The 23,677-nt window shown below is 38.3% G+C and overlaps 2 protein-coding genes across 6 annotated transcripts in view; one reads left to right on the forward strand and one right to left on the reverse strand.

The window, feature by feature from the left end:
- The window catches only part of LOC133521486 (uncharacterized protein YdcI), a 28,753-nt gene extending 22,911 nt beyond the window's left edge, over positions 1 to 5,842 (forward strand). For all 4 annotated transcript variants that reach the window (XM_061856476.1, XM_061856477.1, XM_061856478.1 and 1 more), the window contains 5 exons: positions 301 to 384; positions 785 to 927; positions 4,070 to 4,282; positions 4,854 to 5,110; positions 5,540 to 5,842. In XM_061856476.1, the coding sequence (XP_061712460.1) occupies positions 301 to 384; positions 785 to 927; positions 4,070 to 4,282; positions 4,854 to 5,110; positions 5,540 to 5,727 (885 nt within the window). In that variant the 3' untranslated portion in view covers positions 5,728 to 5,842. The remainder of the gene's footprint in view (positions 1 to 300; positions 385 to 784; positions 928 to 4,069; positions 4,283 to 4,853; positions 5,111 to 5,539) is intronic.
- LOC133521480 (uncharacterized) lies at positions 5,831 to 23,625 on the reverse strand. 2 transcript variants are annotated; one of them, XM_061856468.1, is made up of 26 exons: positions 23,325 to 23,625; positions 22,160 to 22,379; positions 21,587 to 21,741; positions 20,918 to 21,037; positions 20,337 to 20,619; positions 19,720 to 19,801; positions 19,308 to 19,485; positions 19,010 to 19,116; positions 18,600 to 18,732; positions 17,862 to 18,025; positions 16,891 to 17,058; positions 15,827 to 15,893; positions 15,488 to 15,658; positions 14,778 to 14,966; positions 14,251 to 14,327; positions 13,650 to 13,920; positions 13,044 to 13,286; positions 12,723 to 12,896; positions 10,677 to 10,820; positions 10,056 to 10,171; positions 9,585 to 9,704; positions 8,794 to 8,926; positions 7,840 to 7,977; positions 7,256 to 7,368; positions 6,510 to 6,632; positions 5,831 to 6,191 (listed from the first exon to the last, which is right to left on the reverse strand). In XM_061856468.1, the coding sequence occupies exons 1-26, from the start codon at positions 23,433 to 23,435 to the stop codon at positions 6,092 to 6,094; spliced, it is 3,900 nt and encodes a 1,299-aa protein (XP_061712452.1). In that variant the 5' UTR covers positions 23,436 to 23,625; the 3' UTR covers positions 5,831 to 6,091. The 2 variants fall into 2 exon arrangements, with proteins under 2 accessions (XP_061712452.1, XP_061712453.1); XM_061856469.1 differs by lacking the exon at positions 7,840 to 7,977.
- Positions 23,626 to 23,677: the final 52 nt, after the last annotated feature.

The raw sequence follows: 23,677 nt of genomic DNA on the forward strand, positions 1-23,677 counted from the left end.
AATGTCAAAAACCCACTGCGAATATTTTAATTCGGCGATTGGCATCCTCTCTATACTTAGGGCCGTTTGCTCCAAACTGTTTGTCACCGTTAAATAGTTCTCTAAATTTTATTGTATGGGAAGTTTCATAGTAAACTGCCGCGGAGCGCCCGGTGACGTTGATCAGGCTGTCAAGTGCAATTGGTGCAACTGGCACTTACTCTACCATTGCGACCAGCGGTTTTACAATTTGTTTCTTACCATACAAATATGCAATTGTCTGTTAGAATAAACGATGTATGTATCTATTTCTTGTTCTAGGAGCACCCAAACATGGACCCTAACCTCATATCGGCATTGTCTATAGCTAGAAGAGTTCTAGATCCCCTAGGAGAGCTTATAAAAGTAAGTATTTCCATGTATTCTTTTAGCAGCTCCGCTGCGGTAATTAGCGTAGCTCGTAATTAGAATGTATAACTACCACAGTGTTCCACTAATGCACCCTTGTCTCTTGAAACTGTTCGCGCACTGCATTAAACGCTGCAAATCGCAATGCGAAATGCACTCGAGCAGTGAGCAATCCTTTCGTAAATAAATGCATGGCGAACAGCACAATGGCTAGATCTGGACATACCTTCCCATCGACTATCGGGGGTATAAAGTTGGCAGCCAAAAATCGACCTTGTACTTTAGATTTTAGAATTGAAACCGATATTTTTTACTGACCCGATGTCACATCGGTTAAAAAGTGAGAGTTATTAAGCGAGTATTTTTCATACTTTTATAACTTGTAATTACATTACAGGTAGACCCGAAAAACTTAGGCGTCGGGCTTTACCAGCACGATATACCGCCAAAGATGTTAGATACAGCACTGGATTGCGCCGTTGAAAAGATCGTCAGCTTGGTTGGTGTGGACATCAATACCGCTTCATTGGCCTTACTGAGGTGAATTTTACTTTACACATTATCCTATAATACATAAAAATTCTAATGTACGGAGCCGTATATCTCTATCTACATCAGCTGTCAAATTTGAAGAACGTAATGCCACATCATGAAAAAGTCAAACCCGATAACCATATTATGATGAATAGGGGAGATGCAATCATGGCACTTATGTATATTGCTCGCTGCGCGCTGCGCTTGCTCATGCTCTGCTTCTCCCCATTTTAGATTATGCGGATATCAGTTATCCCGATCTTACTGAAGAACAACTAAATAAACTCGAACGTCTTCAAAATCTATGCATCCGGTTCATTTATGGCTTGCGAAAATATGATCATGTCTCCTATTACCGTTCGCAGCTCAAGTGGCTTCCCATACGTTTGCGACGCAATTCACATATTCTTGCTCACCTGTACGGTATTTTATTCAACCCCTCTACCCCACTCTACTTGAAGGAGCGCTTCAAATACCTCTCTTCTTTGAGATGCTCCCAAAATTATATGCTTGCCCAAATTTCTTCTTCTTCAAAATTCTATAACGATTCTTTTACCTTCAAAGCGATTCGGTTATGGAATGCCCTGCCGTCTGAGATAAGACATGCTAAATCGCTCCCCATTTTTAAGGCTCAACTCAAAATACACTATCTGTCCCTTCCTCAAACTCGTTAATCATTCGATTCAGTCTCTTTGATTCTGTGTTGTGTGAAATATGTATGTATATGTTTATATATATGTATATATATATTTATTTATCATATTTATGTATATATTTATATGTTATACATATATTTGTGCTGTTTTATTTTTTTCCTCTGTTCTGGTTCTCCATTTATATTTGCTACCCTTATACATATTTCTTCCTTACAGTAATTTCTACTACCTGAAGGTTGTCTGGAAGAGATCGCTTTTTAGCGATAAGACCGCCTGTTGTTGCTTAGTTTTTTATGTTAATTACTGTATTTAATCATGTTTTCGTTGTGCACAATAAAGAATATTATTATTATTATTATTTATCCTTTATTTCTCTTTCTTCTTAGGGTTATGTTTTTTACAATATGGATATAAAAGTAAAATATAAAAATACATTAAAAAATACTATACAAAACACATATAAACACATTGTAAAAAACTTAACCTAGTGTGCCGCCAGCAGCGGGGCAGGGCCCAAGCTGCCGGTGGTCAGGGCTGCAGAGAGAGGAACCGCCGCACTATCCGCGCCGTGTCCAAGATCACCGCCTTCTGCATCTGACCCTTGATCCAACCACCTAGCGAGAGTCTCTCAAGGTGTTGGTCGAGACTCTTCGCTATGAGACCGTTCGCTGAGACGACCATTGGGACAATGATCGTCGAATCAACATCCCACATGGCGGTTATCTCGTGAGCCAAGTCTAGGTACTTGCTGGACTTGTCCTTCTCGGCTTTCACGAGATTCTCATCATGGGGGATGGTGATATCGACGAGCACGGCCCGGCGTTGCGATCGATCTATTATCACGATGTCAGGCTTATTGGCTACAATAGTCCTGTCAGTGATAATAGATCGATCCCAATAGAGCGTGGCACGACCATTTTCGAGAACTGGCGCAGGTGAGTACTTGTAGTACGGTACTTCGCGGTCCACAAGGCGGTATAGAAGAGCAAGTTGCTGGTGAATAATTCTGGCTACGAGATTATGTCTGTGCAAGTACTCACCGTTAGCAAGATGAGAACAACCGGAAATGATATGCCTGAGTGACTCTCCGGGACGGCGGCATGCCCGACAAATGTCGACCGTACCGTCCTTCAGGATATACTTCCGATAGTTGTTCGTCATCATAACTTCGTCCGCAATTGCACAGGCAAAACCCTCGGTTTCTCCGAAGAGGTCCCCGAATCGTAACCAGTTTACCGACGCGAGCAGGTCCACGTCAGGTCCCGTGAGGGCCTTGTAGAACCGCCCGTGTAGCACCTTACTCTCCCATGCCGCCTTGCGATCCGCAGTACTTAGTACCACAGGTTTGCGCCAGTTCTCGTTTGCCAAGGAGAGCGGCGTGAGGTTCCTGTCTACTGCCACCACGTCACGATGCATCCCACACTCGTTGTTAAGGAAATAATTCCTGAGATTGCACACCTCGCGGTTGTGGAGATCTTTGGCGTTTAGGAAGCCTCGACCTCCACACTTCCGTGGGATGTACAATCTCATAACAGACGAGCGTGGGTGTAGCATACGGTGTGTGGTGAGCAGTAGTCGGACCCTCCGATCCAGGGCGTCCAGCTCGGTCTGAGTCCACCTTAGTATGCCAAAGGAGTATGTGAGTAGGGGCATTACCCAGGCGTTGAAGGCGCGCACTTTGTTGCCTCCTGACAAAAGACTGTTAAGGACTTTTGTGAGCCGACTGAAAAAGCGCTCCTTCACCGACTGTCTAATACCCTCGTCCTCAATACCCAACGACTGTGACATACCAAGGTATTTGTAGGTTTCTGATTCAGAGATAGATCTGAAAGACATTGTCTCAGAAAGTTGTAAATTTGTTGAATTTACAACCTTCCCCCGCTGTACATGCATAACCGCACATTTATCGACACCAAACTCCATGTTGATGGCACTACTGAAGACTTCGGTGGTTTTCAGTAGCTCCAACAAATCTTGGCTATTTGGTGCAAATAATTTGAGGTCATCCATGTACAGAAGGTGAGAAATGACTTCACCCTCTCTCCGAAGCCGGCAACCTAGTCCCGAATCCTTCAGAATCCTTATTATTATTATTATTATATTTTTTGTGTCTAAACGGCTAAAAAAATGGTGTAACTTTTGACATTTGACATGACAAAAGTTACATTTGTAACAGTAATGCAGTCGGCAGTAATGTCGCGCTGGAATACTGCCTCAGTAGTGCAGTTGCGGTCTGAATCCGAACGTCACCATAAAAAGCTTCGCTCCCGCCTCACGCACGCCGCTCGCTTATTTGAAAAGAACCGAGAAGAGAGAAAGAGAGAGTGGATAGATAGTTCCGTTCCTATTTTTTGTACGATATAAGCGCAATTTCACCGTAGGTCGTAATGTCCTAAATCTTCCTCTGAGTTTATTAACTTAACGGAAACTATCTGTAACTTACCTCCATAGATCACCTCATCATAGTTTGTGCTGACCTCTAATTATTTCAGGCGAATATCGGGACTGAACGAGGGCCGAGCCAAAAAACTAATTGCCTACCGCAAAGACAACGGAGGATTCACGACGAGAGCCGAAATACTCAAAGTGACAGGCATCGGGAAAATCACATTCCAACAATGTGCTGGCTTCCTGAAGGTTATCGGTGGGACTGAGCCTCTTGATTCTACCATTATTCATCCAGAAAGTTATGGTGTTGCGAAATTGTAAGTTTTACAGAATATGTTTTACAAAAGTTCTCGTTACAATTAGATTCTTCATGCCTAGATCCTAAAGTTGATTGTCTAAGTTTCATTTCGTAACATGAGATTAGGACGTATAGGTAACAAGGATACAAGTGGCGTCTTTAGATAAAGAAAGTATGGTGGGATTGTAGCTAATCCTTAGCCTCTCCTTGTATTTCTTGTGTAGGCATACTTGTTTCAATATGGCTCTAACTATCTATTAGCCTTCGTACATGCCAGCAGTGTCGCGCTGCTATCGTTTACATAGCATTAGATATTGATCCTCTTGTTTTATTGCACTTGATCATTGTTTTTCCCGAATAGGATGTGTGCATAAACTGTAGGGGGCGCGAGGTTGTGAAGTTTATGCTTCCAATTCCCATGTAGCCCACAAGATGGCAGAACTAGCACAAGAAAACGCACGAGAACGGTAGACGGCAGCAGTTGCTTTGGCGTTAAGTGTCAATGGCAGACCTTCCAACGCGCAGGGTCCCTATTAAGTTTATTGTTATTTTCCCTACAGCAATATCACTTAATTTTTTGTTGTTTTCAGATTCGCAAAGAAACTCAGCATTGACATCAAACAACTCGCCCAATCACATTTCGCCGTATTAGTTGAAAGGAAGACCTCAAACCTCGACATCAGCTCCCTTAGCAAAGAGCTTAAAACTGACGCCGGCACTCTAGAGCTCATAGTAAATGCATTTAAACAGAAACCGCATGAGGATAATATTATAGTATTCTGCAAGCCTGTGTACTCTATGGCTATTCAGGCAACAGATGAGCTGAAGGAAGGTCAAACTTTGACAGGTGAGGCTCATTTAATTGAGGTGTTTTTGACGTTCGTTATAAGTAAAAAGAGAAGAATCTTCTGTCCTCACAAGTTAAGGATACTGGAGCCAAATTTTTGGTTATATGACTTGCGTATATCGGCCAAATTTAGCACCGGCGTAGTTTTGGATTATAGACAATTTGTGGTGTTTCACCAAGGTTTTTAACCTCCGGGAACAGATAAGACAAATTAGAACGTAATTCTGAGTACGAACGTAATTCTATTAGCTGCTGCTTGTACCGACATTTTGTTAAGTTGGCTGAGTCGACATCGCTTTTTAAATATTTGGCCGACGTACGTATCCTTAACATTGACTACCTTTCCTGTTACGAAAATTCGAGACTATTTGAGTCGAGTGGCTTGTAGTTAATCAATGGTTCTACATAATTAATCCCTATTCATTTCAGGAGTTGTTCGCAATGTGGTTCCATTCGGCTGCTTCGTGGACTGCGGTTTCAAAGACAACGGCCTCATCCACAGAAGCAACCTCGGCGGCAACCAAACACCAAAACTGGGTGACCGCGTTAAAGTCACCGTTATCGCTTCGCCGAAGCCAAAAAAAATACAACTAAGACTGGAGAAAATTCTTGACTGATACCTTAAGGTACATATATATTTAATTTTTGTTTTGTCCCATTCCTGTCGATTGTGATATAGTATAAGAATAATTGTTTGATGTTTAATGAATAAATTCGTAATTATTGTAATAATTCAATTTTTTTTTCATAAAATTAAAACTAAGAAATCACACTACGAATTAGAGGCGTTTTTACTACTCGACGCGCGCTTCTGTCATAGAAAATGTGTCGTTAAGCCTTTGAACGCCACTTCTATCGTACAGGACGCGACGCGCCGCGTCATTGTGAACCCTTTTCCAAATGCACGAAGGTTGATAATGGGCTGTATCCGCGCGCGTCAAAAGACGTGTTTCGCGGTCACAGGGTTAATAGAAAGTCATATTATTCAGCTTCGAAGATGGATATTTCGTGCTTCGGGTTGAGGTTGTAGACATGGTAGATGGCTTTGTTCACGATGGCATCACAAATTCCCGACGTTACTCTAAAAATTAAGATCCACATTAAGTTTACTACTGAATCTCGTGTAAAACTGGATTTTACTAAGGTCAATGTGCAAAAGACCGGCATACAACATTTTTGGTTGGAAATACTGTCATAGGGCAATAACTGCATTTGTATGCGTAGGTACTTCACTCAGACTGTCAAATAGGAAGTGCTTCGCTCCTTGTGCTCTGCCGACCCTTAGAAGCAATGGAAGAGCTTGGAGGCGGCCTTCACCACATTAACCTTAGTCAATATTTTTCAAGTGTTGGCATCGGTGATAATAATCAAGCCTTTTAGGTAATAATACACTGCTTACCGTCTGCTTAAATTCGATTTCTCCTTGCTCTCTATAGCATTAATCAAATGGGAATACGTTGGTATGTCTTCTTTGGCGTAGTATTCAATTTGGTTCCTAAACATTTTGCTATGTAGAGCATCCCTGAAATAATCAGTCATTTTTACTTTCTCTTGAACATTATTCAATAATCTAAAAAAATTGGTGCTATTTCTGCGAAAACGACTAAATTTTATAATAACTCTGCCGTGTACTCGGTGCACTCCGCCCATGCGTGCATTACAATTTACATACCGTTTTAATATAATTAGAACCTTTCATAAACTAAACAAAGTAGCAATTCTTTGTTTCATTGATATCTCAAACAAACGGAATCCATCCCAATTTACTATACAACAAGGTTCCAATCAAAAAAATTGCATGATGGGCCTTACGAGGCTAGTCTAGACGTCGCGTAAACCCGCATGAGGTTTTCACTACATCTACATTTGAGTTTGAAATGAAACTTGTATTTAATTTACCCTACACTATATGTCAACAAAATCCACTTTATGGCAAAAATGCCTTCATCATATACGATACTCTTCAAACTGCTTAAACGATTTATCTGAAACATAGCTAAGAAAACTCGCTTTCACAGAAAAAAAAACGCATCGAAATCGGTACATACGTTGTAGAGCTACAATGCCACAGACAGACAAACAGACATTGGCGTCAAACATATTACACCCCTCTTCTTGCGTCGGGGATAAAAAACTAGCACTTACCATAGTATCCCGTCTATGATTCTTATAACATCCAGTGTAGTCATACTGTTTCCGAAACTACCTTTTTGGTAATTGTCCTGGAGTTCGGATGTTAATAAATCGTAGGGTGGCGTCTGAAACAAATTTTATTATTAAAAGATTTTTATCGAACCAATAGCGTTAAAATAACTGCCAACTAACATTAAATGAGGCCTATACATAAGATCTTGTATAGTATATTACCATATAGGTGGAAATCTGGAACGGTTGGCAGCTCCTGAATCATTCGCTGCCATGCAAAAATAATCTTTCTACCCTAAGAGTCATTTGTTAACTTTCATAATAACCGAACCTAAGAATAAACCTAAAACTTGGTAAAACAAACAGTAGGCTTATCACAAGAGCGCTTTCGCAATCTTTTATTACCTGTAATAATTAGAGAGGGATGGGTAGTCTAACTCGAGAGATACTGTCGCGGAGCTGCTGTACTAATGTCAGCAGCAAAAAGTTTAGTTTTTTTTACAAAATTAGTCGCCTTATTATATTTTTACTTCAATGAAACAAACAAATAGACTATTAACTACAACTTTACTATGTTGTAATACCTGCTCCCATTGTTGTTTCAAAAGCATCCGTGGGAAACCATCGCGTTGTCCTTTGGAACATATCGATATAGTCAGCGATAAGTAAAATGGTTGTGGTTTCTCTAAGTCCAGCACGTATGGTGGCTCTTCGTTAATGCCCTAGAGAGACAATGATTTATTGCTGAATTACTCTATTTTACTTCACTTAACTTGTTAATCCACTAGTGCGATTTTCATTTTATTGTAATTTTTTTTCGTCACATTTTGTTAAAAGTTTGGTAACTTTTAAAAACTCCTTATTCTGGGCGGAATACAAAAAAAATACCTATGCGATTTTCCGTTGATTTACGAAAATATGTATCATACGTTTTCATAACACAGAGGATTTTGGAGGACATACAGACAAAAAATTGCGCTTATATTTTACAGAATAGGGAGTTCCCTATTCTGTAAAATACTAACAGATAAAGATAGGATAGGATATTATTAAATCTTAATTAATATCAACATAGTGTAAAAATAATATTCCTTAATGTCAATATCCAAAAAGGAAAATAGGGACCACGTTTGTAATTGAATTTAAACTGTCGTGAGACATACTACATTAAGTTAAATCGTAAAATTAGCTTGACTCATTGACATATAGCTAAGGATTAGCTTTACGGGCAATAAGAATGGGGCCAGTATAGTCATGTCACGCATACGAATTCGAGCCAATCGTGCAGTCTAACGCCACAACGCCATTGATATATATATATATATATATATATATATATATATATATATATATATATATATATATATAATATATATATATATATATATATTATGTAGTTATGAAAACTTAACATACCATTTCAAGTTTGTGTATCATTTACGACTGGTGTGTGTGTGTGTGTTACGTTTTTGTTTATGGTGTTCAAAATGGTAAGACCAGTTTTTTTTCTTCAATAAAGACTTCTAAAAAATACTTACAGGTCGAAAATATCCTTCTTCAGTAATTATGAATTCTTGATTACACTTTTCCGTTTTATTTTTTCGCAGCAATTCATTTTGTTGGTAGCGTCTCCGTTCGGTTAAATCTAGCAATTCACACGCCACGGTTGTGCTGTAATTTTTTAATTGATTATACGTAAAGTATTTTATTCGATGATTTCGATGCCATTATACTGGAAATGATAGTCAGGGAGAAACTGACCCCACGAGCAATGTATGCAATATTACGCTATGACTATTACAATCTGAACTTTGAAATTAGTTTGCTTGGAAACATATTCGTTGTGCGTATGACAAGTATCTTTCCAAGCATACAAATTTCAGGGTTCAGATTTTGTAATGCGTTGCATACGTTGCGTACGTAGGCTCAGTGTACGGGTAACCTTGCCTTAATATGAATGTTAGACTACCTACAAAATGACTACATCTCTCGTAAAGGATTAGCTAGACATTGAGAAGGCACTATAGTGTTATTTGAGTTATTTCGGTGTCTTCATCCTAGGTTTCCACTGGGCCTAAGATGGTCGTTATCTCATGAAATGCACGCTCGCAAATACTAGTTTATCTAAATCTGGATACAATAAGTGATAGTTCTGATGTACGTTTACTGAGTTACGTTGACATTCATAACGCACCAGAAATCCAGAATTTACGTGCCCTGCCTGAACTCGAAATCTTTAACGGTACTTTATAATTATTATCGAATAAGTATATACTATCCTTCGACAAGTTATGGCCAATATGAATATAATGCTATGCAATTAACATACGTGAACGTAGCAGGTTCTTGCAAGGTATAAACCGTCATAGTAATCCACTCAGAGCTCTTTGGCTGGATCACTCCCCAGCACGGTGTCATCACCACGTTTACTATATTTGCAATTCTTTCTCTAAAAAAATCATACACATTGTTATGGAGATCTTGCCGTTTAAACATTTTATTTCATTCCACGTGTTTTGGGAGTCAAATAATCTAACAAGCAGAATGACACTTCCCGCTTTAGATTTAGTTGATTTTTTGCGTATAACCTTACAGTACCAATGCTGGATTGTTTAATGGATGTTTGGGGATGAAAAGTGGCTAAACCACTCACCCTGTTTTCTGTATAGAAAAATAAAAGGCGAACGCTACTAAGTGTAGACTCAGAATAGTTTTGAGGTCGTTGGTAAATTTACAAAAGAAAAAAAAATATTTTGTCCCAATTTTGACTGACATTTGTTTTAGACGGCATCGAACTTACGGTAGCCATATAAATCGTATGATGTGGTCCGTGTCGTTACAGATCGCTAATGTGTCTCTGGTTAATGAATGTGTAGGCATTATTGGAATGGTCTTGTGTTCCAGAGACAAAAATACCTGGAAAGATAATTACAAACATATTTTAATGTATAATTAACATTAGGGCGCAACTATTTCATCGACTAACTGCAACATTTGCAGCATCTTCTTCGTTGCCTTCCCATTATGGAATATGATGCCATCCCTTTTTATAGCCCTGGGTCTGAACAAGCATGAAAGAGAGCAATATAACTTCAGTTGCCGATTGCTATTGGGCTTAGTATAGAATGGTTTCCCATTATGGGATATAATGCCATCCCTTTTTATAGCCCTGGGTCTGAACAAGCATGAAAAAGAGCTATATAACTTCAGTCGCCAATTACTATTGGGCTTAGTATAGAATGGTGTGTCCTGGCCAGTAGCCAACCTCGCCAAGTCTGTTGAGTCTTCTACTGCATCACTTGTAGTTATTTCATCGCTTGCTCGTCATTGCTTATTATTTGTTGACTTGTTGATAAACTTTATATATGAGGTTAATGTTACCTTGTCAATAAAGAGGCTAAATATTAAAATAGTAACTTACAACTTCTTTTCTGTACGCAGCTCTGATAACTTTTTCAACATACAATGGTATGTCGAGTCTTGTTTCCACGCAGTTAGGGAGACCACCCTGCCCTTTGACTGATATTTTAACCGTGTCATACCCAAAAGAGCAGGAAAACGTGGCCTGTTGTTAAAACATTGTTCAGTTAAAATGTGATCATAAAAAGCGGCCAAGTGCGAGTCGGACTCGCCCATGAAGGGTTCCTTTATGACGTATTAAAAAAAACTACTTAAACTACTAGATCTCGTTCAACATTTTACCACTTTGGACACACATTTTACCACTTTGGTAGTGTCTCTCGCGCAAACTATTCACTTTAGAAAAAAATTATATTAGAAACCTAAATATCATTTTTGAAGACCTATCCATAGATACCCCACACGTATGGGTTTGACGAAAAAAAATTTTTTTTTAATTTTATGACGTATTAAAAAAAGCTACTCACTAGATCTCGTTCAAACCAATTTTCGTTAGAAGTTTGCATCGTAATGTATATCATATATTTTTTTTAGATTTTTCATTCTGTTATTTTAGAAGTTACAGGGGGGGGGACACACTTTTTTTTACTTTGGGAGGTTCTCTCGCGCAAACTATTCAGTTTAGAAAAAAATGATATTAGAAACCTTAATATCATTTTTGAAGACCTATCCATAGATACCCCACATGTATGGGTATGTTGAAAAAAATTTTTTTTTTAATTTCATGACGTATTAAAAAAAAAACTACTTACTAGATCTCGTTCGAACCAATTTTCGGTGGAAGTTTACATGGCAATGTATATCATATATTTTTTTTTGATTTTTCATTCTGTTATTTTAGAAGTTACGGGGGGGGGGGACACACATTTTACCACTTTGGAAGTGTCTCTCGCGCAAACTATTCATTTTAGAAAAAAATGATATTAGAAACCTCAATATCATTTTTGAAGACCTATCCATAGATACCCCACACGTATGGGTTTGATGAAAAAAGATTTTTTGAGTTTCAGTTCTAAGTATGGGGAACCCCCAAAATTTATTGGTTTTTTTCTATTTTTGTGTGAAAATCTTAATGCGGTTCATAGAATACATCCACTTACTAAGTTTGAACAGTACAGCTCTTATAGTTTCGGAAAAAAGTGGCTGTGACAGAATCGGACAGACAGACGGACATGACGAATCTATAAGGGTTCCGTTTTTTGCCATTTGGCTACGGAACCCTAAAAATGGACTTACTATAAAATATCGGTCTGTGAAACAAGAGTTCAGTGCTAGTATATTTTATGGACAAATTACTTCTATTTTCTATGTAGTATTGTCCCTTAGCTTACAAGGAAGGGTACCCAACTGTCCGACTCCGATTTGATTCATTTTGATATATGTTATAGAGTAGTCTAAAATAACGGACACGTATTTTTTTTTTAGCTGCCCAAACTCAACCTATTGGGAGAAATTGTCCTCCAAAGTACTAAAAAGTTACTAAATATTCTAACTCCTATAGAAAGTGATGCTCAAGCAACTTGCTAGTTAATGTCTGGTTTGAGTATATGTTTGAAAGCAGGAAAAAATAATGTACACGTGTTTTGTTATATAGTAAGCAATAAGGCTTGTGTTGAGGGTACTTAGACAACGATATATATAATATATAAATATTTATAAATACTTAAATACATAGAAAACACCCATGACTCATGAACAAATATCCATGCTCATCACACGAATAAATGTCCTTAACAGGATTTGAACCCGGGACCATCAGCTTCGTAGGCAGGGTCACTACCCGCTAGGCCAAACCGGTACCGGTAGGGTAAACCGGGTAGGCGGTCGTCGTCCGTAGTATTGTTTAGATTTAAGTAGATTGTATTTGTTTCCCTTGATATTCTTGACGTGAATGCAGTCATTAAATCACAGTCAAAGTAAATACCAATTCCTGTTACTACCGCACAATTAAACAAGTTCGAATTTGTATTTTATAAACTTCGTCGTCTCCATCTAAGTACCTGATTTTTAATTATTAAAATACGACATATGAGAGAGAAATATTTACTTCATAGTCCACCATTTCTGTTGGCATGAATGCGAACGGGATCGCCAGCTTTCCCAACGGTGGAACCTCCGCGAAGTATAGCAGACATTTGATCACCGAGTCTTGGCTTGTCGTGTTTCCTCGCAGGAGCCTCCACGTTGTGAACACCTCGGTTGGATTGTAGAACCATATGATCTGCAATTATATGTTGTAGATGAATTATACTGTCATGACGAACATTGTATCCATACGCTGTTTTTCGTTTGATGTACGTAAAGCGCATAATACTCGTTGTATGCAGCTTGCCTGTAATGTAGGTATTTATTATTGACTATGACTTACTCTAATAACTGGATCCAAATTATTTATCGGAACTATTCCACATTCCAGCACAGCCAAATAATCATTCGTGTTAACAGCTGGTCTCCGTAAAGGAGTCAATATCCCCTTGGTTATGACATTAGCAAAAACGTGGATGTACAAATACAATGACCTCTGATTGGGCAGAGTAAGCACGTAACATAGCGTGTTGAGGCCTTCGTATGTGTAATTAAACTTCAAATGTAAGAGCGCAGGATTGCCGGTCTGAAACGTTTTTAATCATTAAATACTTCAAAATTTTAGATCTCTCTCATATATTTCATTGCTAAACACGACACAAACAAGTATTATTACGCACATACGGGAGTTACAATAACTATTTCATTTCGTTCTCTTTCTTATATGGTACGATACTCGTACTTATAATTTGTACCTAATCATTAAAAAAAATGTCGTTGCAAGTTGCAACCCAGAATAGAAGTTTCTATGTAGGAGAGAAGATTCTCTTTAGGTAGTATTGTACCTTTATGAGTAAGGTCAATATCCAGTCATCAGTTAATTTAATTAATAAACATTTAGTGCAAAATTGTGACGAGTAAAGATGTAAATAAACCGCTCAATATTCACCGAAACGATCCCATTCGAAGGCGTTAACTCAACCAACGACCTGTGCACGCAATTATGTCGCCACTCATACGTAGATATTCCTTTCTGGACCTCAATCATAGCGCAATCACATATCTTCTCCCTTCGTAGGCTCCAGGCTACTGGTACGTCATAGACACAGCCAATTACGAAGATGAGTTCTACTTCGCCGGGCCGCACGCAAATGTCGGGAGCGTGCAGGTTCACGTTCAAAGGTTCGTTTGGTCGACAGTCCATTAAAGCTTTATTGAATCTGCGTTGTGGGTTGATAGATTAAATACTTCCTATCAGTGATGTGCGCAAACATAGTTGGCAGAATCTGGATCAAATGTTCTTTTACGTTCTTACAAGGACCAAGCTAAGGTGCACAAAATATCACATTCAAAGGCAAATTGATAGGCTGTTAATCATGTTAATGCTTTATGATTCTGCATTGCCAAATTATGGGTTTTAATATACCTATGTATCTGACTACTCGTACGAGGAATGACACCAAATGAGGTGCCTACTTAGACAATGGTCGTTTATTAGTTGAGTCAAAAAAAAGTAATTGTGTTAAACATGAGCACGCTGGTGTACTTACTCATCGACATTAGTAATATTCCAAACGCAATGATTGCTTAATATCACTGGACATTTTACAGATATCGTTCGCTTTACCTGAAAATAATTTATAAAATGTCTATCAGACCAATTGAAAGTGCAAATCAGATATACCTACGCTCAATCTACCCATTTGATTACGCCTCTTACTGTTTTTAACGTGCAGTGAGTTCAGGTCTTTCTCCGAACGCAGCTCGCTGATGAGCACTAAGCGGAAGGCCGTGCGTGTTACTGAATTGTTTAAAAAAAATGTATTCAAGATGTTCGATCAAAAATAACATAACGCTTTTTTATTTTTAAGCGTGCGTTTTTGACCTAATTTCATGACTTTTCTATAGAGCGAAAGATGTTTGATCAGATTTCTAATCGCTGAAGTTACTACAGAAAGGCCTTAAGTTTGCTGTTATATTTTTTGGCAACCGTATCATGATCTAAGTAAGCGCTACGATTTTTTTTTAAACTGCTGGCGGAACTCATTGCACCTTAACTGTTCATTAGTTAGTTTACCTTGATGCTCGGATAGATGCCATCATACCAAACGATGCATATAGTCTTGGTAATGGGTTGGATCTCCTCTATCTGGTCGTACTCGTTGCGGTACAGCACCGTGTAAGAAATGCTGATCTGCCGGGGTCCTGCCCCGTCGGGTGTCACCGTCAACTTGACCTCGCAGTGATTAGACGGTTTTAGACTATTCTGTTGTTAAACCGTACGGTTGATTTATGTACCATTTTGAACCATGTCACAGTGATATTAATATGAGATCTCTAGTGGCTTTCATATTGACTGTGACATGGTACGAAAGGGTACAGAAAATTCATTGATTGTAGGTACTTTAGTGTGATTATTAGCGGTTCTGTTGGCAAGCTCCGAACCAGTTTTTCTGTAAGATATTGTGGCAAATGCGGTGCTTAGAGAACTAAAGGAAAACTTTCCTCTTACGCGCAGTACGAATAGAGTAGAAGCCACAGGCAATCATGGACACTACATACTTACCTGCGTAGCTAGTTTAGTTAGGCTAAGCGTATACTGAGACGCAGGCGACGCAGTTCCATGCAGCACAGGGCAGAGCAGATTTTGTAAAGTATAGAACGTCATTCAGCTACACACGCTGCGGCGCAAGGACGTACCATACTTCACAAAATCTGCTCTGCCCTGCGCTGCGTAGAACTGCGTCGCCTGTGTCTCAGCATGCATATGCTTAGCCTTATACATACAATTTCAGAGTCGATTTCCATCCTATCACCACTCCAATCGTCGTCCATGCCATCGATGATGTAATATAACTTTGACGTAAAAAAACAAGAACAGTAATTGTAAATGGTGATCGTGCGGGTAACCCTCTCTTTGACCACTATATCATGAAGATTGTTCAATTTAGGTAATACCTGCAAAACGAGAATAATTACATAGGGAACGGCAACATTGTAACTATATCCAACGTGTAAGATAGAGGGATTAGGTACCTATATAAACATTACCTACTAACTAAAATGTAATACCCACAGTATTTGTTTTTTGGGGAATACAATACCATGTAACTAATTAAAACTTACTCTTAAATCGGGTAGTTCCGAAAATCCAATGATTTGGATAAATATTTCTTTTGGTTCATCGATGGGTCTGAAAAATATACAAAACCCTTTTTAGACCATCTACCGACAGCTATAAATTAATTTTACAATTTGAAAAATTACGTGTTTCATTACCAGACCTCGGACAGAGTGAGCCATTTTTACGTCATTAATGTCAAGTGTAGATGTTAATATAGATATGCCTCAAGATGAAATATTAAAAAGAATTCATGAATAATAATTAAACAAAAATGACAGTGCATTATGTACAAAACGAGTAAGTATTATTTATTTATTCAAATTTTTCTTTGTTATTGGTTATTGTAATAAAGAACTATAATTTTTTCTAGATTTTCAATTTTCAACGCACTTCTTCTTGAGTTTAATATCCACTTATAGATGGAAAAAGACCTTTCTACTTCCACTGAAGTGAGCGGAGTGAAGTTGTACATTAAAATACCGTCCACATCTGTTCCTTCCGAAATTTTTTCAGCATAGTCCCTAAACAGATCTAAGTCTGGGTTTCTAGCTATGACGTCTTCTAATTTCTGACTGACAGAAGCAGACGAAGACCAGCTTATAAAATAATATGCTTATCATTTAAAGAGGCTTGCTATACAATTAATTTGTTTTGCTAGTTATGTAAAGATCTAAATAGAATAATTTAATTCGTTATTCAATTACATCACATCTGCCATTGAATGACTACGTAGGTATGTCCATATTATGCAAACTCTTAAAACAGCTCACCCTGTCCGAGGTCTGTTCATTACAACTATTACAAGTATTTATCATCCACTAAAATTTCGCGCTTTATTATTATCGAGCGTTTTACCTAACAAATAAAAATGGCATATTGAAAGGAACTAGAATCGACCAAGCAGCCTTTGCAGTAATAGGGAAGTGCCACCGTAAGATAAAATTCCCATGAAAATATACGTCCATATTCCATGCTTTGCCACTTCAGTCTGTCCAGAGTTATAGCTTAGACGGATCCTATAACCAATCAACATCCAAGTTCTCTTGAGAACATATTGTAATATTACCTGCCATTTATCAAGACGACGCATGAGCATGTGATGGTGGTTTTGTAAACCTTGTTGGCCTCTTTCGGAAAGAACCACCAGTGGTAGCACAGTATTTCCTTGGGCGATATCACTATTGAGCCGCCGTCGTCCGCGCCGAGCCATGACACGGAATTTAATATTCTTAGGCTGACAATAAGAATTGATTTTTAATGTATTATAATTATAAGTAATGTTATAATTATGGGTAACTTTTAGTAATGTAAGAATAAAAAATTCAATTGGAATTCCTGTTTCCCTGTGACCTGATCACGTGCCTAATTAACATTTGATTGCTCTCTCAAAAGGCGGTTATCACATTAATGTTGATTGACACGTCGCTCCAGTGAATGAGCATGACAGCAGCTAGACGCGTATATAGTGATGTCCTGCTCGTACTCCGGAGCGGCTAGCGAATCTGCATCCAATGTGAAGCCTGCTAAAAGGTTACGTCTCATTGGGATGGGATTCATTGGATAAAAGGAACATTAGTTCTACTTTTATTCGTACACTGCTCTTTCAGTTAGATGTATGTAATTTGTAAACCTAAATATGAAAGGTCCAAGTACGTTTCTATGGGGAATACTAACCGTTAAATTGTATAATTCACTAAATCCACCTTTACTAAGGCGTTTGTCAGAACAGAACGTGTTCTGCTTTCAAGAGCCGCGTATTGATGTATGATAATGACAGCAGTATACAATCGGACCACGCTAAGTTTTTATGCCAAGTGCTGCGTCAAGCATTTATTCCTGAGTATACGTATTTTATTATTATTTATCTATATCCGTATGTAAATCGTCGCCTAGTACTCATAGTACAAACTTTGCTTAGTTTGGGGCTGGGTCGTTTTGTGTAAGATTGTCCACAAAAATATTCAAAAAAAACTTTATGCAAAGTTAGCGTGGTCAGTCTACACTTGACCTAGCATTAGCAAAACCAATAAGACTAACTGTATGCTCATCCTCGTAACGTTGTGAAAATACGCTGTGGTGTAGTTAGTGCAGCCGGTGATGGTGGCCGGGAATTCGTAGACCGCGTGAGTGTCGGGGTTGTATCCGTGCGACATCAGTTCTATCTCACTGCTTTCAGCGCTTCCAGTTAGTCGTATGTAGGCCTAAATATAATAGGAGAATTCAGCAAAATTATGCATAGAGCAAGCCTATGATACTGATGATTTTTGATACTGGTTTTGGAATTGGGCTGTTTTATATAGGGGGAAAAAAAGGATTGTCAAAAATTAGCAAAATTGTTTGAGCCTTAGCGATACGGGTTAACGCGGAACAACTAGATGCAGAGATGCAACATGTGATAAATCGTACTTTGCTTATTAGAAGCAGAGGCAGCCCTAGTATATTTCACGCGGTACGAAAGATACGAGTCTCCCAGGGAGATCTTTAGCTCGCGACAAGCTTCCAACCCTATGAACTGGCACTCTTCGGTTGCTCGCAGCGCTCGCGCCGAACTAGACTACCTTTCCACTGAGGCTACTGGGGCGCGAGATGAAGGCGGAAATGAGAAGAATCGACCAATAACATTAGTTGTAATCCACATCTCTACTCCGCTCCGCTGGATTACAACCAATAATATTGGTTGATTCCTCTTATCGCAGCTTTAGGGTCGCTCCTGCTGAGTATCAGCTAGGACCAACGATCAGTCAGACGAGTACCTGGGTAACGTATTTTACGTACCTTATGGCCCCTGTTGATCCTCAAGTCCCATGTTTCGTAGAAGTTTCCTAAGGTCGTAGGTTCTAGGGCTACTGATATTATCTGCCATCCTCGTCCTTGTACTACGCCGCACATAGGCATGACCACAAAGTTCCTGGTTTCGGTCAATAATTTTACTAAATCATTAATGGAATAATATCCAGAGTGATCCAGATAAAGAAAATTATTTGTTCTTATGGGTTATGATCTTGATAGTTTTGATACGGTATTTCAGGTAGATGAGTATTTACTTTACTTAAAAAATATGTTTGTTAAAAATAGACACAGAAACTGGCATCAAAATCCGGAATGGATACATAATATTGACTTAATCTATCTACTTTCAGTGTAATGGAAAATATTTTATATCAAAAAGTCACATCAAAACTTACGTTCCTTCCGGAGCTTCGAATTTAAAATACATAGCAGTTTCTAGTCTATTTGACAACATAAAGTTGCCATAAGCGGTTCTGTTTGGGACGGTGGGTGGTAGAATCAGCTAAAAAGAATTAGAATTATTAAAAGACTCGTCACAAATAAAATAACTACTTCCGCTAAGTATTGGTTGGTATACATTTTAAAGTAAATCTTTAATGTTACAACTAAATGGTAAAAGGCGAACCCTTCGGGCACACTTAGAGACACAAGAAAGAGAAAAACATGGATGGATGAAGAGGAAAGCAAACATACTTCAGTAGGACAATGCCATTCTGTGGCCCATTCGGTGCAGTGAGACCATGTGTTACCGATGCAGGATATTCTAAACCACGTGTGTTTGATTTTCACCTCTTCAATATCTCTGTCATAGCTCTCGTATTGGAAATCGCCGCACATTAGATAGCCGTAAACTTCTGCTTCCATTTTAGGCCTACAATTAAGCTTGATGAGATGATGAGATACAATTCTCCTAACATTTCAAGCACCTAATTTTGTTGATATTTAAGCCTAGACTTAAAATTTCATACCATTACTAAGAGTACTTACCAAATTCATAACTCTACAACCCAAACCCCGTAACCCCGCACCTTTAACTTAAATCAGATACTCTCTTATTAACTGTAATGTCGGTTAGATTCTATCTGCTTATTCCCCGGATACATACCTAAACCTGACAGTAAACAATCTTGAATCTTTTGCGGGTATTATGGACTCAATCGGGTCTATTAGGAAGATATTATCAGGATCTGCAAATATATTTTTATGGTAATAAGTAATGTTGCGTTCATCATGGCCAATATTGACAATTGCGATTTATGTCGGTCATACATGTTGGGCGAACCTTAAATCCCCATTACACGATCCGATTATTAGTTCATGAGACTTCAGTATTTACATATTTGCATTTAGAATCTCTTTTAGGTATCTATAAGAATAAGTGCCTGTCTCTCATAGTCATATGGCTCTTAAATCACATCGGGTCACCAAACGGATGGATCACCCATTTTGGGTAGGGTGGATTTTGGATATTTATTCACCTCTTGTCTGTGTATGATAAAATCCTGACCGGTTTTTTAGTTATCTTTATCCATGCTCTATCAATACCCACAGCACAACCAAGGTACCCACGATTATCGATCACCACACACATATGAAAGGTCAAAACGTAAACATTTCGTACTTTAAAGATTGAGCAAATCCAGATCGGATCCAGGGTCTTTGAGATGCAACTGTGTACCTAGGATTACCGAGTATGGCCCAACATGTTTACCGGCATTGAACCTGGAATCCACTGTATATAGCTGTCTTGTTCTTCGTGATTTGTGACGCACAGAGTTTGCGATATGTTCCTCGTGACATCAGACACACTTCCGACCCCAAAATCCAGGTATTTGTCGAACACTGACGCCGAAGGTATGTAACACAAGCGATTGAGGCTGTTCTCCATCAAATGAGTGAAGCGGTTTTTGCGTTTGATATTCTTTTCAAAAACGTGGTTAGTCATTGTGAACATTGGGTTGCCGGGTAAAAAGATAGTCGCGATCATGTTAAGAAATTGGGGAGCCTGAAACGAGTGGAGTATGAATTTGTAGTCTAATACGAGTTAAGTACTTACCTACCTATTAGGCAGGTATCTACTCTCAAAATAAATGCTGCTTTTTCGTGGTTAGAAGAGATTAAATCACAATCCCAGATTTTCAATCAATTGTTCGCAATGTTCGCATACTAGTTTCTATTGCATGTCAGCAGCTATGGTACCAACAGAGATTACCGAGATATCAGTTCCATCCCATAGAACTTTACGAGTCACAATAAAAATATAAATAAAAATATAAGTGCATTTTATTTTACCATGATTTTACCTGATGCAAGACCAACAAGGCCAGCTCAGCTACGTAAATTCCAAGAGCTGTTCCGCTGAACAGGACAGTAGTCTTTATAGTTTCGTATGCTCTTATCAATCCACAGTTACCAGTAGATATCTGCAATCATCATATTCCAAAAAAAATTTATTAAAGGAAAAATGGAAAAATTCACCACCCCCGGCCAGACTCTAGCAATCATTGAAAAACCGGTCCAAACGATACTACTATCAACTGAGCTACGGAGGATTACCATTTCTTCCCTTATAATAATAATAATTCAGCTTACACGCGTCCCACTGCTAGGCACAGGCCTCCTCCCATGCACGAGAGGGTTTGGGCTTTAGTCTCTACGCTGGCCCAATGGGTTGGGGCCTTCACATACACCTTTAAATTTCTTCGCGGATGTATGTAGGTTTTTTTTACGATATTTTCCTTCACTGAAAAGCTACTGGCAAATAACAAATTATATTCCGTTTTACAAATATTCTCTTGATAGAATGAATGATTGTCGACATACGAAATTTTCCGTAGTAGGTTCCCTAATACTATGTCAATATAATATGACAAGTAAGTGCCTAATATGTACCTCATGGGTAAGCGTAGCGCAGTTTGTCCGAGATCTCACGCCTTACGTGAGCGTGATACGAGTGAATAGAGGAATCTTACCTGGAAATATCCTTGTCCAGATAAGGGCAAAAGCCATTGGTAAGTAGTTTCCACAGCGGATCTATTGATAATATTCACCACTGCCTTCCTTTGCTCCAGAATATTTTTACATATTTTAAAAGTAAGTTTCTTTTGACTTACTGTTACATCTGGACCTAAACGGTTTTATTGTCGTCGTAAGAATATATGTATATTTTAAACAGGTGTTATATAATATAACTCATTACAGTCATTACTCTCATCGCTACCTGATTTAGTTTTATAATGGTAGGCTTTTTTAACTAACAAAATGAATTGCGCATTTGTGGTAGATTTCTTTGACCATTAGTACTTATTTACAGGATAAGAATCTTAAGAAGTGCTCCTATTCTACGTAGTTCTTGCAGAACTCATATGAAATTTAGGTCTAAAATTTAAATTTTATTTATAGGTAACTAAGCCAACGTCAGACCTGCTAGCTTGAGTTGCGTTCTCGCGCGTGACTTCAAGTATGGACTTGCGTGCGAGAACGGAACTTATGCTAGACGGTCAGGACTACCTAAACGATATTTTAGACCATTAAAAAAATCTTACCAATGGATTTCCCAAAGACGGTGAACCTGTAAGTGTTTCCAGCCGTATCATCGACCATGTAATAGTCCGTGTAGGACTGTCCCGGGACTTTGGGCCGGAAGAGGGCCAGAACCTCCACGCTTTCACGTGGCTTGACCGGAGCAGACGTCACCGACAGTTTGAATACTTGATCAACGGTATTTATGACGTAGATTACTGCAACGCGGTAGGTCAAAGGTTCCTAAAAATATATAATTTTAGGCACGTCGGACAACTTTGCATGGCATTTGTGAAGACTAAATGTGCCAATGTCATCATTAATATCAAATTTATATTTCATATATTCATAAACGCGCTACAATAAGCCTCAATTAATTAATAATCGTATATATATATATATATATTAATTGTATATATGTATAAGGAATATTCAAACACGATGTAAATTGTTCTTGAATAAATAAACTGAAAGTGAAACTGAAACTGTGTAAGAAAGGGATAAAACATAAATTAACTAATTGAGGCTACAAGTGCGTTTTTTTCTATAAAATCGGTGCAAAGTTAGCTTAGTGAACATAGTGATTAGATAGACCTATCTTGGTAACCGATACGCGGTAGCAAATCGCAAGAGCGTAGAGCCCTTTGAAGACAAAGACAATGTGGCATACGGCTTCCGCATTACCAGGGCTATAATAAGATAAAGATATTTGTTTCATTTAAAAATATCCGAAATTATAACAATCATAATATTATAACTAAGTTCGCAAATTGCGGGTAACTTTTCCTATCACTCTAATTACGCCTTCATTGGAGTAAAAGAGAAAGATCCCCGCAATTCGCTAATTTCGATTTAGCGGTAGGCCCTCGGTTCCCAGTCTTCAACGTTAGCCATGACCATTCTGTCTAACTTTAATATCGATTTTATTTACTTATATCCGTTTGCCGTACACTTTCTGCTGAGGGATAGAGAAAGATATACATGTGTTATTTCCCTGTCGCTCTTAGCATCAATACAGACAGTTTCCGGAGGCCGTATAAATATAATAAGTTAATAACCCCATAATGGCATAATACCTAAATCTAAAGTACTCATACCTACTCGTTTCCTGTCGTAGGTATTCGGTACCTACATAATATGTGATTATTACGGGTAATATTTACGATTTTACGAATTGAATTCACTCACGTTGGATGTATTTTCAATCCATACTGATTTTTCAACAACCGTGTCGACTGGAGCAGACCCGAAGTCTACTTCTTTTATTTCACATATACTTTCACCCGACAGGGACTCCATTAAGATTTAATTTAGGTATTTGAGGAAAAAATTACATTAATTTATTTTCAAATCAATGGCAGATAATACAATACGTTGCTAATACTTCAGTTTTAAATCAAAACTGCCGCCATATTGCTTACATGCCAAGCAAAGAGCATATGCCAAATAAAAAACTATTCCAGTTACATTGTTTGAAGTGTAGTTTTTTTAATAAAAATATCGAATCATTATATAAGAACTTACAGAAATGCCGCTATAAT

This window comes from Cydia pomonella, chromosome 9 (assembly GCF_033807575.1).
Source record: "Cydia pomonella isolate Wapato2018A chromosome 9, ilCydPomo1, whole genome shotgun sequence".
Classification (NCBI taxonomy): Eukaryota; Metazoa; Arthropoda; class Insecta; order Lepidoptera; family Tortricidae; genus Cydia; species Cydia pomonella.